Genomic DNA, 17,673 nt, shown 5'->3' with positions numbered 1-17,673 from the left:
GCAACCAACATGAAATTGAAAGTTAAGATCAATTATTGACATTTATTAAAGACAAAAGTTTGACAAAAGAGTTGAGCAAAGATTCCTGTAAAACTGCTGGATTATGCCAACTACAAACATGGGAAATTTTTTCTCAGATTTCAAATTAAACCACGTTAGTTGGTTATTGTAAATATAGCCACTGTCCTACTGTCTCTGACTACACAAGTAGGCAATGAGGCAGAGTTTTTGAATGCCTTAAACTACTGGAGCTGGTTTTATGACATCTCTTGTTCTAGTCCATACAAGTGGATGAATAGGCTGGGGACATTACTGGAGGAAGAAGGAGGCAATTACCAGCTCAAAAGCAGTTTCTGCCAACCTCTGGTTTGGCCAGGGGTAAGGCTGAGGATCAGGGAAATGGTAAAGTAGCTTAAAGCCATCTAGCCTGTCTCCACCCTGGGTCCACTGCAGTTCATCCAGATTCAAGGATCTGGCCCACAAGCTGCACAAAGAATAATAATAAAATGATGGAAACATTATCAAATGCTATTTATTAGCCATCACACATGATTATCATGAAACTAATCCACGAGGTCATGAATTCAAAGATAAATAAGTCCTAAAGCCAATACATCTTGTGCTTCGTACCTTCATTCTTTTTAAAGGGTTATTCATTTCCCGCTGAAGTGAAGCTGCTCTCCCAGCAAGAAACGTCTGGAAAGCAGTAGCTAACAAACTCTCATACTTTTCAAGTAATGTCTTATCATCAGGAGGGTAAATTCGCCTAAAAGTGGGGAAAAAAACCCTGAGTTTAATATAGAAACTGAGCTATTTATCACACTAGGAACAAAAGCAATGCAGCTAATTCACAGTCTCTTCTATAATACATGCACATCCCACCTATAATAATTTTATAATATCATATCATAAAACATATACTCTGGACATTGCTCTAATTTTAACCCAGTGAACACATTCCTGTTTAAACCAGCAGTTAGCTAGTCAAAAGAAATATTATGCAGGTCATTCCAGAGATATACCAAAACTCTGTTTTGCAGTACTCTGAAATTTCAGTGGGCGTGAATGATGCATGCAGGTGTGAATGATTCTATTAACAAAATATTGCATGTAAAATGCAGAGCCACAAAGTAACCTGTATTAGCAATAAAAGGACACAAAACAGTGAAAATCTGAGCAATTGCTTGGAGTTAATGGGCATGAAGTAACTTAAAGATGAATACGTCCTGCACTTGAATACTAAATCCACCAAAATAATGAATGGGAAGAAATAGATACTATAAGGAAAAAAAAAGGTTTTCTGGTACACAGATGTACAGGGTTACTCTTATTTTCCATTAGAGCAGCTATGCCATTAATCTCTAAAATCACAGCTAACGAGATTATGACAATACGAGAAGCAGGACTTGATGATTTGTTCATAATCATCAAGCAACAATGGGCTTTGAAGAAAACCACTTCAATCCATTTGTCATGAATGCCTGAAAAACAGCCAGAAATTATAAAGATGGAAGACTAATTTCTAGCATATTGTAAGGAGTAACCCATAAGTTCATTCTGCCTGCACTGCGCAAAGCTTAGGTACCATTCATATATTGACTGGCACTATGTGACTTCTATGTTTTTGTGGATCTTCCCTGAACTTTATACAAGGTTCTTTCTCCTTCTTCCTTTTCAGTCTTTTCCTCCTTGAAAATGTATCTTCCTTGATTATTTTGTTGCAATATAAAAAGGATGGTTGTGAACCTATTAGTCTCGGGGCCATTCCAGGGCAAAATGAAGATGGTTCTAGTTTGCATAAAACACCTGTAGGAGATCTAATCTAGTTGCAGTCAACACTTCTTAATGGTGTTGATTCTACTGCTGAAAAGTGCCACAGAACAATACTTTAAAGAAAGGATACTCATTTTAATATATGTAGAAATACACTGCATCTAAAGGCCATTTCAAAGTCATACACATCCTCATAAATTCACAAAAGCTTGAAAGCATGGCCCCTACTTGGACTGCCCAGGACTCCTACTGGAATCAGTGGGCTAACTGTGCTTGCAGACAGACAGGAGACTAAGCCAGCTGCTGAACTGGCATCCATAGATTCAACCAAAGCCTGCTGAGGTCGACTGAGATTTCTCTGGATTTTTATTCAGAAAACAATAATAATCAATGCAGCAATACTAGCACTCAAAATTTCCATGATTCTATGGCAATGCATGGCAGAAGCTAGTCCTGCTTTGCATGAAAACATCACAAGGAGAAAATACTGCATAAAGCTCAAATAAAATTCCTCTGCATCTCTAGCCAAGATTCCTTTACTTCTGAGGCTCTGCTGATTCTTCAGCCTTTTTGCAAACACATGGTAGTAAGAAAACACAAAGTTGTTTTGCCCTTTTACATGCACATTCCTCATGAAATGACACTTTTTCCTGAGGAAGAAAAAAAAAAAAAAAGTGTGTGTATATGTATTGATTTACATTAACCAAAAAGCTAAATAAAGAGAACGTTTGGCTCATTTTCAGTCAAGAACTGAATAAGCAACCTAAAATGTGATCAGTTAAAAAGTTAGACTTTAAAGTTGTCAAAAAACCAAAGTGTATTAAAGCATCATGATGATTCTCGTTCTTATAGTTTAAGCAGCTTGAAAATAACTGCTTCAGTGTGGGGGTTTTTTGATGCACTAGTTCAGCTCCACATATGTCAGGAAAGGATGTAATTAAAATGGAATGTTACAAAGAAAGACTTTTTGTAAGCAAAATGTTAATTCATCAAAAATGAAAATTTCACAGAAACATCTATCTATTTAAATGAGAACTTTACTGGGAATTACAGAACATCTGCTCAAAAAAGCAGAGATGAAGAACAGCAGTAAAGGCATTCTGACTGATTCAGAATAAAAGATGTGAACTCAGACCTCCCACGTCCTGGACAAATGTTATAAAGAGTGGGTAAATCTCTTCCTAGCTGTACTCTGTTCCCTTTTGCCAAATATTCATAGGCTTGCTTTCACTTCTCATTGAAGCAAATATCAAGAAATAATAACAAAAACATCACACACAAAAAATCTTGTTTTTTGGCCAATGTCTATTATAACCAATAAGTTAAAGCTTCCTTTTGAACATATATTTCCAAGGAATCTGAAGACACTGAAGTGTAAGCCTACTAAGATCCAAAATCAAAGTGCAGAAATATGAATATAGTATTTCAAATGCCATCCTATCAAAAATTATGGAAGCATTAATAATGTTTCAAAACTTTTAGCAAGCCTCATAAATAACATTGAGATTATTTTTTTTTTAAATAGGGGAATACTCACATCCCTATATTGCCCCCACCCTAAAGATAAGATTCATCATATGTGATTATAGAACAGATTCACAATGACAGCATGGTTCCTGATACGCTGAATATGAACAATCAAGTCTTTCAAGCAAATATCTTGCACAAACACTAGAGTGACTGATGTCATATAAATTCCTAAATACGTGCAACAATTTGGAATCAAAAAAAGAACTATCTGAAAAAAATACTTTACTACATGATGTGCATGTATATATTGTCTATAAATACCGACACATGTATATATTTTAACAGGCTTTGGAGAAACCATTCTTTCAAATATACCAGAGATTAAGAGAATAAATGTTGAGAAGCACATTTCCATTTGTATTTTTGGAAAAAAAAAAAAACAAAACCAAACCAATTTGGAATCAAAAAAAGAGCTATCTGAAAAAAATACTTTACTACATGATGTACATGTATATATTGTCTATAAATACCTACACAATTTTGGCAGAAAACTATCATCTACCACAAACACTTGTTTCCATTATTCCCAAAGAATGCACTGAATACTTCCTACTAATACAGTCAAAAATAGTTACCTGTAGTTCCCCATGTGTCTATTTTCATGCTCCTCTTTGGAAATCTGTTTACGTACTTGTGCAAGTCTTTCCTTCTACAAATCAAGAAAACAAGACAATTAAAACCAAGAGCACAAGCCATGGGCAAGAAACAGCACATTTTCTTCCTTCCTACCAGTTCTTCTTTTCTCCTTTCCAGTGTATGGCGCTGCTTCTCCCAGTCTGAGGAACCTGGCAACAGTTTTTTCATTGAACCTTGACCATACAGTCTTTTTTGAGCCTCAGCCTTCTGTTGAGCTAAATTTCTCCTTTTATCACTTGTCCTGAAACACAGATGATATTAAAATATGTCAATCCAATGTAGCTGAGATGAGATGCACTTTCATCTCAAGTACATTATTTGTATTTTCCAGTCAGTCATGTGCAGGTTATGATATAAATTCAGGACTGAAACATTCATTAGGAATTTTTTTAAAATATCAACTTCTATGGCTACAATATTTTCACACTTTAAGATGTACTTTAATGACTCTGTACTGTAATTTAATGTATCATTTTGGCTATATCTATTTGCCTGAAATGTAGATTTTTTCCAACATATCCCAATGACAAAGTTTTCTTGCAGAGGGGTATAGCTTCTGACCGTATGTCAAACTAAAGCAAACTAAAGCAAATTTCCTGTGTGGCCACATGCCCAAGACTGCACTCATATTCCCACTTTGTGACCTGTTTGAAAAGTCATTTAAAATATATGTACAAAAATTACTATTAAATAAAAATAAATAAATAAAAATAAAAAAATCCCATTTTTTGCAAGCACATGAGCAAAAAGAAAAAATATTTTTGGGTTAATTTCAATAGCAAAACTGACAGCAAGGGAAACATTTAAGTTTTGAAAATATGAAGATGAAAAAAAAGGTTTTCATTTTCTAGTCCAGTTCAAACTTTAAAAAATAAATAAATAAATCAAAGCAACAGAAAGACAGCCAGATTGTAGAAAGGAGGACAAGTTTACCGTATGTTGAGAAGCTTTAATGCATTTAGCAGAACGCCTTTTTTTACATCATAGTCTATTTTTTGATCAGTTCCAAAGCTTGGGGCACGATTAATCTGAAAAAATGAGATACAGAAGACTCAGGAACGTTCAGGTTCACTAGGAACACATCTATTTAAACAGGCTTTGGAGAAACCATTCTTTCAAATATAGCAGAGATTATTAAGAGAATAAATGTTGAGAAGCTCATTTCCATTTGTATTTTTGAAAAAAAAAAAAAAACAATTTGGAATAAAAAAAAAACCTATCTGAAAAAAATACTTTACTACACGATGTACATGTATATATTGTCTATAAATACCTACACATGTATATATTTTAACAGGCTTTGGAGAAACCATTCTTTCAAATATACCAGAGATTAAGAGAATAAATGTTGAGAAGCTCATTTCCATTTGTATTTAAAAAAAAAAAAATAGAAAGGGTATTGAGTATCACAGATATCGGGAGCCAGGAGATGTACCTTTCAGCCACCAAGTTATCCAGACACTTAAAATGAACACCATCAAGTACTGGCACTGTGAATCCAGTCTGATTTATTCTGGCTTACTGCAACCAGAAAATTTACCATGCAAAGTGTTGTTAAACACATTGTAACAGACCATGTGCCATGCTATGGTAGTCCAGCACAAGAAGAGTTAAATTCTTTCCTAGTTCCCCGTCTGAAAGCAACTTTGAACAATTCTCTAAACAGTAACAACTATATAAGGACAGAAAAAGGCTCTAATTCAAGGTCTTCTCAAGTGTATTTAAATAACTATTCAGATACACTTTACAGCAACACCTAGAGATGTAAGTTATTAAATCAGTAAATACTGTGAAAACATAAAATAATTAATAGTCTCAGTAACAAAAAGCTTATAAACTATGTACAAAATAAGAGATTAAAAATGTTACCATAAGTATAGAGGAACAAGGGAAATGCAACTGGGAACAAGTGAGAGTCAATCACATACTTAACAGCCAGGAGTCTCAACCAACCGCCACATAACCACTGCCACGCTTTGGAGCCCCTGCAGAAGAACTGCAGTTTTCAGAAAGCTTTGAGCAGGGATAATGAAGTAGCTGCATCAGCATTTCTAGCAACACCTTCCAGGCTGGTATAAAAATGTATGCATGAGCAATGGGTGCTACTGAGAGGCAGGAATCTCACCTTGATAGTGAATGGGCAGTGCTGGTTACAGAAGGGACAGAGCTTCAGAAATGAAAACGAACACCTTGTGCCCCACACAAGTAAAAAGTGCAATACAGTTAGTATGCTCAAAGCAGAGAGCAAAACCAGGTCATTAAAATTCTGGTTTAACGCTTCAGATACATTAGAGCATCTTAGAGCCTCTGCCGTTGTGGGACAAAACTATTCTGGCTGGGGTGAGCCACCAACTGCCCTGTTGCTGAGCCCCAGATGCCCCATCACTTATGCTTTTAGCCAAAGGGTACCTCTTGGTTTTAAGAATCAGCTTGTTCACTGGTTTTGCTGACAGGTTGGCAAGTGCAAAATGAGATCTGATGTTGAAAGACAATTCATGAAAATTCGGCAGAAATGATGAAAAAGTATATACATATTCTTTTCTGGAAGACTGTCATCCAAGTATTTAATTGACCAATCTCCCTAGACTGATGTGTTCATCTCCTATCACATCCCAAGGGCTCAATTTTTTTTCTTCCGTACTGTGATAGTACAAACATTTATTGACATCCGTTGTTTTATAAATGCGAACATTCCACTTTCAGCTAAGCAAACATGTAGACATTTAGAGAAACAAATACAAGGATTAAAACCCAGTTCTCCAACATTTTATTGGAGAATACTGGCAGTTGATGAGACCACAGACACAATGCATCTTATTTTCAATGTGAAGTTTAAACAAAACACTTTCACTAGAGCTGCATTGATTAAATGCAGTTGATAACTGAAAAAAAAGTTGAAAATAATTATGATCTTGTCTATATTGTCTAATCCTAGAAGAATTTATGTATGTTTAAAAAGATATGCATGAAGATCCAATATAGAGCCTTTTGCTTCAGTCCAGCAACCTAAGTATGCAAAAAGCTCACTGGACTGAAAACAGAGACATAAAAGCAAGCCTCAACTCCTTATTCAGGAGAAATGTTAGGTATTGAACAAAATTATATCTGTACCATGTATTGACTTTTTTTCTTACTCCATACAAACATGTAGCAACTAACAATATTCTACTTCAAAATAATGTTTTTGCATGCATTACAAATGAACAGACAGAAATACAATTATTAAAACCTTCAAGAGATTAATTTTTAATTTTTTACGTACACTGAATCCTTAAATCCAGTGAGACTGCAGTTAGATACAAGGACTTATTTGGAACGTGTGAAATGTTGTGTTGGCCCAATACTGAATTCCTAGAGATGCACACACATGCTCACACAGCACTGAAGCATCCAGCTTGAGAGCATACAAAGTATACACTGTTGTATTTATGTTTCGTTTAGGTACTTCCTAGATTTACAACAATTTGAAGTATATTGTTGGGCATATATTCTGCATTAATAAAAATGTTATAAATATGTGTTAATTATATGAGCACCAGCGAGAATTAACACCATGAAAAGTGTACAACAGTTTAAATAACAGTTTCTTTCCTACTGGGTGAATTTTGCCAAAAATCTACATCTGGCACTTCTGAACAAACAAAACCATACTGACTGTGTTTATTAAGCAGAAAATTAAAAAAGATATAAGAAGGAATGTGAAATGCTATTATGAAGCAAAATAGCAAAATGCTATTATGAGACATTACGCAATCACTCTGCGTTAAATTAACACGGCCATTTAAGAGGCTGAAAAGCTATGGCATGCATAGCTGAAACTGGAGCACTACTGTATCACCCACATCCTCCATTTTTTGACACACCATTCCTGACTAATGTTTGAAACCCCAATCCTACTGTGACTTCAAACCTGAAGAATAACCAGAGGGGCAGTAAAAACAGTGATCCAGTTCTGGATAGCTACCGCATACTTGGCTTGGTGGAATATCTTTCACATAGCAGTAGATGCAGGTCCAGTACAAACAAAATCCATGCAAACAGAAAGTTAATACATAGAAAGCAGGTGTGAATTTAAAGTTCATTAGATACTCCACATTAACTTTCTATGTGTATACTTGAACTGTCTCTTGATTTAGTATGACTATGTGCAAGGATGCTTCACTAACAAACTTTTCTGTTTAACCTTCTTCATCTGTTCCATGCATCTCCCTTCTCACAACAGAAACTTCAAGAGGCAGTCTTGACAGCTGACCTTTTTTTTTTTTGACCAGCCAAAAGTTTACTTGCCACTAAGTGTAGATGGAGTTATGGAAGGTATAAAAATGCGGAATATCTTTATCCAGCATTGCTACCCAAAACTTCATAACCTGAACCAACTGCCTAAGTTTCTGATGTGCAAAATGACCCATACCCTTGGGGTAAATCTGCAAGAAATCATAATTAAGTCAAAAAACAAAGGGTTTAATCCACAAATAACATTTTTAGAAGAGAAAAACTCTCTTCAATGCCAGGAAAAAAAAAAAAAAAAAGATGCAGCAGATAATCTAATCTCTAGAGCATACAGACAATGTGCCCCCTGCAAAGAGCAGAAATAACTGGAGACCACAACATTTTACAGTCTCACCACACAATACCTTTTCAATGCTCCACTCAGTTGTTCTCAGAGGTTACTAATGCCTTTTTCCTTAACAGTGTCTTCATGCTATAGACTACCTGGGACCTCACTCAAAAGAATAAAATAATTACATGCTTGATCTAGCTGAATATCTTCCACGATCAGCACTACTCTTAAACTAGCAGCTAAGCGGTTGAATCTACTAATGACAGATTTTATAACACTAATTTTAGAGTTATGGCAGTGTCATGCCTTAGGTTTCTTTAGGAAGTTTGAAGTTTTGAAGATAGTTTATCCAATCTGTTGTATACAACAATGCACAGAAAAGAAAACCTGCTTGATAAACAAATACATTATTCCTCTATATAGATTCCTGGACATAATGCTTCCCACATCTATTATTTTTACAATAGCACAGTTTTATCTCCCAAATACCTGCTTTACTGGTGATGATACTTTACTTTCTACAGCTTTTCAATAGATATAGAACTCAACTTGTCCACTTAAATTTTTAATTCCTCCAACTGAAATCTTCAATTTTGGTTTCATAATTAAAATTTCACTGAATAGAGCACATACAATTAATCAAACTTCTTGTAAGCACAGCAGTTGTGTAGCAGTATTTCATAATTACATACTTGCCAGTAGAGGACCTCGTATCTCTAATGCTTAAATTCAGAAGCATAAGTTGAGGTACCTCCTGTGAAGGCTCCTATCCAGTTACACTTGCAAAGGATTCTGATTCTACAAAAATTAAAATCTGTAAATGTGTAAGATACACCATTTTCTTCTTCACCAAGACATAGGATAAATTTCAGCCTCACATTTCACCAAAACAGTCAAAGAGCATATTCTCACCTCCCACTGCTGCAGCCTATTAGCATGGAGTAGGAAAAGAAATTTTCCACTGTCACACATACCTATTAAAAAACCCTTTCAAACATAAAGAGAGATTATATGAATGATTGTATAAACCAAAAATCAATGGAATAAAATGTTACCTCCTTTCAATAACAGGGATTTAATACATGTTCAATCTGTACGACAGCATGAATATTTTGGAAATGATCTCATTCTTTATTAAAGTAATTGAGATTGCTAGCAATAGAATACAAAAAGCAAAAGAAATTTACAAGCCATATAAAATCCTATTATACAGAATGCTGTTAGTGGCTATCATTGAGCAGATCTTTGATTAGAGACAATCATAAAGTTCATTCTAATCACTCATTTCTAAAATTCACAATTGTGAGAGTGCTAACCACCTTTTTCTCAGCTTAAGCAGAAGGTTGGTTTTCCATGGCAGCTTAAACTAAAACAAATCCAAGCTGTCATACTCTGCCTACTTCATTGTCTTGGCACTGGCATTCACAGAGAACAAGGAAGCTGATCCCAATGATCCACACAAAGATTAACCTCACCAAAAGTTACTTTTCCTTGGTCCTTGATCATCTCAGGAAGGACTCCTACAAGTACCAGTGCCATCGCAGGGAAGAGGGCAGGGAGCACACCTTCAACAAAGGAGGAGGGCAGAGACCTTCCAGTAGGTACATTGATCAGTTTAAGCACCACAGAACTGCCTCGTACAGGCAGTTCACATTTTACCTAGTCCGGTGCAACTGCGGCTGCCACAAAGGTCTGGTGCTGTCCCCTTCTTAATGCTGCCTTCACGTCACTTCTCCCTTCCCCACACCAGACCAAGAGGTGTGCAGTCCCTGCGTGAGGAAGCTCTGCAGGCTGACTGACTGTAAAAGTATAGTTTGCTTGGAATGATAAATTACATGTTCATCCAAACAGCAACCAGAAACGTGACCGCCAGATAGATGCAAGTTGCTAGACCAGCTCTTTGGGACACTGCTCACAGTAACACCGTATCATATGTTAAATCAAACTGCACTCTAACTCTTCATTCACTTGAAAAGTGTGAAGAGTAGGAGTTACACTGAAGGCAAATACTGAGTCAGTTAAAGCCCTGTGTGCTTAGTGGATTCACTGCTACTGTTTGAGAGCAAGAGAACCCATGGACAAGTGTCAGAGGGAAGAAAAAGCCAGCAGACAGCAGGAGAAAGAACCCCAAAAATGGCTCTCCAAGGCAACAGAGGGAGAGGCCACCTGGGCACAAGAATCACTGAAACTGAGTCGTCTTTGTTATAAACAAATAGAATTAAAAAGAAGGAAAGGATTGAATGAAAGAGTCTCATCAGCTGCTCTTCCCAATGGTAACTGGAAAGATTCTAAACATTGCTAATCTCTTGGGTCAAGGGGCAACTGAGCTTTTACAGCTTTTTCTTTTAAACATATATACATATATATAAACTCACCACATAATTGAAATGCTGACCTTGCTGGAGACCATCGGAGGGCAGTATTAATGGTGCTTTGTGCTCACCTAACTGATCATTACTGCCTGTGCACTGCTCCTTTGCTAACACTCCCTCATTGACTGTTGTAGAAGTTCTATGTGAAACAGACAGTTTTTACCGAAGAATAAAACAGGTGCTCGCTGTTGCAAACCTACAGAGAAAATAAGCTTTTCCTTTTCAAACTTACAACAAGCTGCAAAAGAGGTCTTAATGAAATGTTAGTTAAATCAATGTATATTTGAAAAATCCAATGCTTTTAGAGAGATGCATTTTCAGGTTTCATTATGTTTTTACTAACTCTTGGAAGTACAAGAAAGTAAACTTCCCATGCTTAAAATTTATATTTTCAAAGCTCAAATTCCTTTGTTAAAGTTATTAACATTACACCCAGAAATGGGTAGTTAACAATTCTGCTTTACACAATAATGTAACTATTATACTTTTCGTACTATTCTTATTTAGATTTTATATAACTTAAAGGGAGAGAACGAAGTGTGAATTGAGCACTTTGCAATAGAATAACAGTGCAGGCTGCTCACCCTGACACCAGAGATTGCTGTTGCAGTAAGAAACAACATGAATACTCAGGTTCTCTATGTATTTTTAAAAAGCTGAAATTTGATTTACAACATTTTTATGTATTTTGAAACATGCCAGAAAATGGAATAGTTTGAGGTTCTGTTCTCTTCAGAGCAGAGAAAACATCGTGGTCTGCTCAGTAGATGTTTATATAATAAATACACATATTCTTGAAATAGCAGTCCAGGAGCTGTTGTTTGATCATGTTAGGTGGTGAACACTTCCTTCAAACAGAATGCTTTTAAATCCTCTTAACTTTTGTGACTGTTAAGAGCAATATGAATATCGCAGAGGATGTCTGTACCTTACAGAAGAACTTAAGATGCTCCCCATCAACTGTGAATATAATTCATGTGCTCTGTGGAAAGCTGACACAACAGGCAGCTGGCAGAATTTTTTGGTTTTAATGGTTCTAAATTACAAAGGAACAATAGCCAGCCTCACAGTAAAACCTAAATGGGCTTATACCTGTGTGGGAACCACAGAGGCATAATAAATTAGGGTGCTCACAAAGCCAGTTCAGCTACTTTACAGATAAGAATCTCACTTTAAGTTCTCTGTATGAAGAAAAGTTTAAGTTTTTTCCCCTTAACAAGTAACTTGCAGCATAATTGCTTTGCATAGTCATCTATGCATTTATCAAGGCATCAGCAAAGGACATCTTTATCTATTCCAAAATAGTAACAGAAATCCCAAAAGATCATGAAGAAAGTTCTCCCAGGTGTTTTTATCTCTTATTCTCTTTTTCTTCATTCAAACAACTTTCCCACATCATGTCCCTGATGTCAGCATTATTCCTGAATTTTCCCAGCCATTTCACTGTGCATCTCTGAGGAGCACCTGCCTTCTCTCAAAGCCCACTTCAGGTCTGCAGTTAGATCATAGAATATCGTCAAGTCCAACTCCTTGCTCCTCACAGACCACCTAAAACTAAACCATCTGACTAACAGTGTCATCCAGACGGTCCTCAAACTCTTGACAGGCTTGGTGCCATGACCACTTCCCTGGGAAGCCTATTCCACTGACCGACGACCCCCCCTGTGAAGAATCCTTTCCTAATGTCTAATCTGAACCTCCCCTGACACAGCCTCGTTCCATTTCCTTGTGTCCTATCGCTGGCCACCAGAGAGAGGAGATCAGCTCTTTCCCCTCCACTGCCCCCCTTGAGGAAGCTGCAGACTGTGATGAGGTCACCCCCCAGCCTTCTCTTCTCCAGGCTGAACAAGCCAAGTGGCCACAGGCACTCCTCATGAGTCTTGCCCTCGAGGCCTTTCACCATCTTGGTCACTCTCCTCTGGACACACTCTAATAGTCTGAGGTCCTGATACTGAGGTGCCCAAAATGCACACAGCACTCGAGGTGGGGCCGCACCAGTGCGGCGTAGAGTGCCACAACCACCTCCCTCACCCAGCCGTCTATGCCGTGCTTGATGCACCCCAGGACATGGCTGGCCCTTTTTGGTGCCAGGGCACACTGCTGGCTGATATTCAACCTGTCATCAACCCAAATCCCCACATCTCTTTCCACGGGGCTACTCCCCAGCCTCTTCATCCCTCCATTTGTACGTATAACCAGGATTACCACATGCCAGGTGAAAAATCCAGCACTTGCTCTTGTTAAACTTCATGCAGCTGGTGATTTCCCACAAAGCCCTCCCTTTCCAGGTGAAGTAAAATGAGATCCCCCAGCTCCTCCTCATACAGCATGTCCTCCAGCCCTCTAAGTACCTTAGCACCTTTCTGCTAAAATCATTCCAGTTTGTCAATGTGTCTCCCTTACTCTGGGGCATAAAACTGGACAGAATATTCCAGATGTGGCCTCACAGGTGCCAAACAGATCATTGCCACCAACCTGCAGGTCCAGTTAGTTAACAACACTGTAAGTGCACGTTGACTCATGCTCCATACTTTGAGAGAGACAAGGTGTGACTGAATCTGGTTTATTTTGCTGAAGGTTGGTCATTTTCCACAAGCCACATTGCTGATTGAGATGCAGAACTTCATCTCAAACAGAAAAGATTACATTTATGCAGCAGCTTTATGAAAAATGGTATCACAGGAACAATTCAAGTGCCACCGAAATACAATGACATACACTTGAAATGTGTTTTCACATAGCTCTAGCCTTCGTAGTAGAAGAAATGCAAATACAATTACCCTAAATATTCAGCTGCTTGATATTGGCATGTAATTTTACTTATGTAAGGAGCTAAATACTGACTAGAACAAAGTGTCTTCTTTTGTCAGAATTTCATGGCTGAAAATATTGAGAAGTCTTGGGCAAAAACATAATGTTAAGAAAATTGCTTTTCCTTTCAAATACCCCTTTAAAAAAAGTATTATCCCTTATTTTTCATGTGGCTATGCCTTGTTTCCAGACAAGACATACGGTTGCTGACTAATCTGTAAGACAGTAATGTAGTAATCTTGATAACATATCAGTGATACTGTCACAATAGGTATTCACAATAACTGTACAAAGCATTGTACATGCATCTGCCAGCCAGGAAACAATTATTTGGATTCAATGACCCGAGAACCAGGACATACACATGACTAGATTGTGTTAATACAATGTTAGTATTTTTATCAGGAAGGCACATCTTTAAGATTGTTGACAAAAAACAGGATTGTATGAGGGACCTCAAAAGTACAAGCAAACGATGATAGCAAAGGCTTTGAAAGTCCAGAGACTCTGAGAAGTACAACAATCACAGTGGCCAGGTAGCGTTCACCACAGGAATGCAGCCTTGTGAACTAGATAACACTGGGTCTGGGGATAACAAAGAGAACACAGAGCAGAACTCGGGGAATGTAAAACAAACCATGGTAAAACTTGGAGACAATGCAAAGTTGCTGGCCAGCAAATGAACAGCCAGTAAGCCACTGGAGAGTGGCAGCAAATGAATAAAAATAACCCTAAGTGAAGCTAAGAGCAAATAGGGAGAAACCTTCACCATCAACAGCGTGTTCTTCCTGGTGAAGAACACAAGACACTGACAACTTGCTATCAGCTATTTGTTATAAGCTACCCAGGGTTTTTTTGAGAAGTAGAACTCCCCTGCTCCTTGTTTGGATCCCCAAGGGCACAAGTAAGTGTAATACAAGAGAAAGGAGTAAATACCAGAAAGCTTGTGTATGTAAAAATAAAATTGAACTATTTTATTAACAGAAATTAGAAACTGGATACTTTGGCCTAAGATGTCCAAAGTCATCTTATCTGGACTGATAATACATTGATTTGACTAGATTTTGCTAGTTCAGTAACACTAAATAATAAAATTGTGATCTGTATATAAGGTGAGTTTCTTTCACCCACATAAATCACAAGGGGAGCTGGGTACCCTGCACTTGAGGCAATTATTAAAATGTGACCTTCTCCAACAATCACAACTTTGTGATCTCAACTGGATATAATAAGGTTGAACAAGGCTGGAGTCCATCCAAGAACTTCAAGCGTATGATTCTCTCACTTACATAAAATAACATAGTTTGGAAAATTTGGTCAAAAGGCATAAACCTAGATTTTCTGGGAACTGACAGGAGATCTAGGTAGTTGTTGCTACTCAGAAAGGATGGAGGCTGCTGGGACTGCACAGATGCTTGCCAGAAACATTTGGTGCCACAAGATGGCAATCATGCATTTCCCACAGCCCTCATTTCGATAGAAGGTTCCCGAAGTTCAGTACCATCAAGGAGCAGGAGAGCTACATAGCATGAAGGCAATATAAACAGAAGTCGTCTCAGGAAAGCAGAGTCATTATAATGTAGCACAATTTAGTGCTTATAATAGTTTATTAACCTATCTTTATAACAGAAAATCTACATGAGGATGGAAACATGAGACTAGATTTACCATCCTAATCCTGTTTTGGCAATTTTCCTGTAACACTGGGAACATTTGGGGCTTTGTGATTAGTTCTTGTTACCACTGTTAAAAAGAATGATTCACTCCCCTAAGGGGGTTTTGGCAAGATGGAAATGGTGGAAAGATAAAAGAGTAGAAAGCTGGGGAAGGAGCCAGAACTGTTGTTTTGTTGTGGGGTTTTTTTTGGGGGGAATAAATAATTATATATAAATATACATACATACACACACAGAGTATGTGTACTGTATATATATATACACACTGCATATTTAATCTTTACTACGCATATATAGTGTACATACTGTGTGTTTGTTTTTGGGAGGGCTGCAAAATACACGAACAAGCACAGTAAAAGTCAGTGGATGAGTATAAGAACTGAATTATTAAGTTTCAAAGTTTGAACTTTCTGTTAAGTTTAGTTCAATGTCTGGCAAAATAAGTTGAAGGATACCTGTATCACCAAAAGCAGAAAAGGAAATAACTGGAATTCTGTATTTAAAAAAATAATAACCAGGTATGCAATTCTAAATCCTGAAGTATTCTCTAGCAACCCAAAATACCAGAGCACTTAATACTTTATGAGATCCCTCCATCATAAACAAGGAGTCTGGGATAGTATGACTCTCCTCTGAGACCCATTATCACAAATGGTGAATCAACTCTCCTAAAATCTCCATATTGCATGTAAAGGAGATAGAGGGGTATCCTGAACAGATTCACTATGCAGGTTGACTCACCATCTCTCCTAGAAGAGGTCTGTCACCATATGCTATAAAGCTGGACGAAATGCATACACAGACCAACTTCAGTCTGTACTTGAACAAATACAGACACTTATATGCAAGCTACAGGCAACCTATAGATAGATGATAATCTGGAAGTGTAAAGCTAAATCAAATGGACAGTGGGCTTTGCACAACAAGAACAGAAGATGTCAGTGTAGTACAGACAAAGTTCATGTCATGCGTTGCTTTTGGCTACCACGTCAAAGCCACCAAATATGTCTGTCTGCAGGGCAACAGTGAAGGAATTTTATTTTTCTAAATAAAATTATACTGAACTGCTGAGAGAAACAAGCACAACACAACACCTGTTGACAGTATTCATGGCCTGAGAAGAAAGCTATAATTCAGTAAATTGTGTACATTTTGCTCATCAGTAGGCAAATCATATTCATGATTTACTGTCAATAGACAGATTTTTAATACATTTTGCTTTTTTCCTCCCAACCATTTAACACAGTGACACAAGACAATCTGAAAAAAGGCAAGAACTTCATCTATACGTTATTAGTAGTGTAATTAATGAGACACAATAGACAAACCTCAAACATTCCTGGTTGAAAATGTGTGCAAACACCACTTATGCTTAACTGTACCACTAATATATCAGAGAAGAAATGTTTCTTCCAGTCCATTCATGCCAATTCTTTGACAACATTTCATGTATACTGAATTAGTTTCCTCTGTTTATGTGTGTTCTTTTAAAAGCCATGGGAGAAGAAAAGAACACAGGATGAAATTAATCCCCACCCACCCCACCCCCACCCCCCCAAAAAAAAAAATCATATATTCACAAAAGTTGCCAGAGCCATATTACAGAGCCATACTCATGAAGGAAATCTATGTAGCATGCAATTGCTATTAATAAGACCCTTCAGTTAAAATAACACCCAGATCAACATCAAGTTTCTCATTAGAACTTTCAAAAACATCTGAAATGCAAGATTCCTCCAGAAAAACAATTACCTTTACCTGAATCTCCAAAAATCACTGCAAGGCAGTGTTTCCACATGGATGCTGCAAGAAAAGCACCATCTATGTACTCTTCAACAGTACCTCCTGCAACGCACAGATTTTCTTTGGAGTTTTCTTACTTAGATATGGATTCAACTGGGGCTTAGTTAACTTTACTCTCAAAAATTTACATTTGTTTAAAGAGGTTTACCTCTAGGAGCCATGGTTTTAGTTTTCTGTCCAGCAGAATATCAAATCCCAGGACTTCAAAGCAGACACTGTCACTTCCTGGTGCTTGCCCTGGCCTGCACATGCGATAAGCATGAAGAACATGTGGCTCTGCAACTATCAGAGTCTTCACTACTAACTCCTGTAGGGATTTTTTTCAGAAAAATTCATCAGGAGAGAAGACACCAGTATATATTGAACTAATGTGTTTCACACTTCAGTTTTTTAAAATTCATTAAAGTATCTACTAAAAAAAAGAATTACCAAACAAATGGTCTATAATAGATAAACTATTCCTATGAAGTAACAGATTTTTTTTTTATACAGCTCTAGAGTATATTGTTAT

At 37.2% G+C, this 17,673-nt stretch overlaps 1 protein-coding gene across 7 annotated transcripts in view; it reads right to left on the bottom strand.

Annotated features, from left to right (window-relative positions):
* The window catches only part of TTLL7 (tubulin tyrosine ligase like 7), a 76,807-nt gene that overhangs the window by 26,502 nt on the left and 32,632 nt on the right, over positions 1-17,673 (bottom strand). For 6 of the 7 annotated variants that reach the window (XR_005830192.1, XM_040610946.1, XM_040610950.1 and 3 more), the window contains 5 exons: positions 17,311-17,469; positions 4,873-4,967; positions 4,033-4,180; positions 3,879-3,952; positions 631-766 (listed from right to left, as the gene is read on the bottom strand). Coding sequence is in view for 6 of the 7 variants with exons in the window: in XM_040610946.1 (XP_040466880.1) it covers positions 631-766; positions 3,879-3,952; positions 4,033-4,180; positions 4,873-4,967; positions 17,311-17,469 (612 nt within the window). In the remaining variant the exon portion in view is untranslated. The remainder of the gene's footprint in view (positions 1-630; positions 767-3,878; positions 3,953-4,032; positions 4,181-4,872; positions 4,968-17,310; positions 17,470-17,673) is intronic. The other variant, XM_040610951.1, reaches the window with a different exon arrangement.

The sequence above is a fragment of the Falco naumanni genome, chromosome 11 (assembly GCF_017639655.2).
Source record: "Falco naumanni isolate bFalNau1 chromosome 11, bFalNau1.pat, whole genome shotgun sequence".
Lineage (NCBI taxonomy): Eukaryota > Metazoa > Chordata > Aves > Falconiformes > Falconidae > Falco > Falco naumanni.
The sequence above is the reverse complement of the archived record's forward strand: the minus strand, read 5'-3'. Positions and strand labels throughout refer to the sequence as shown.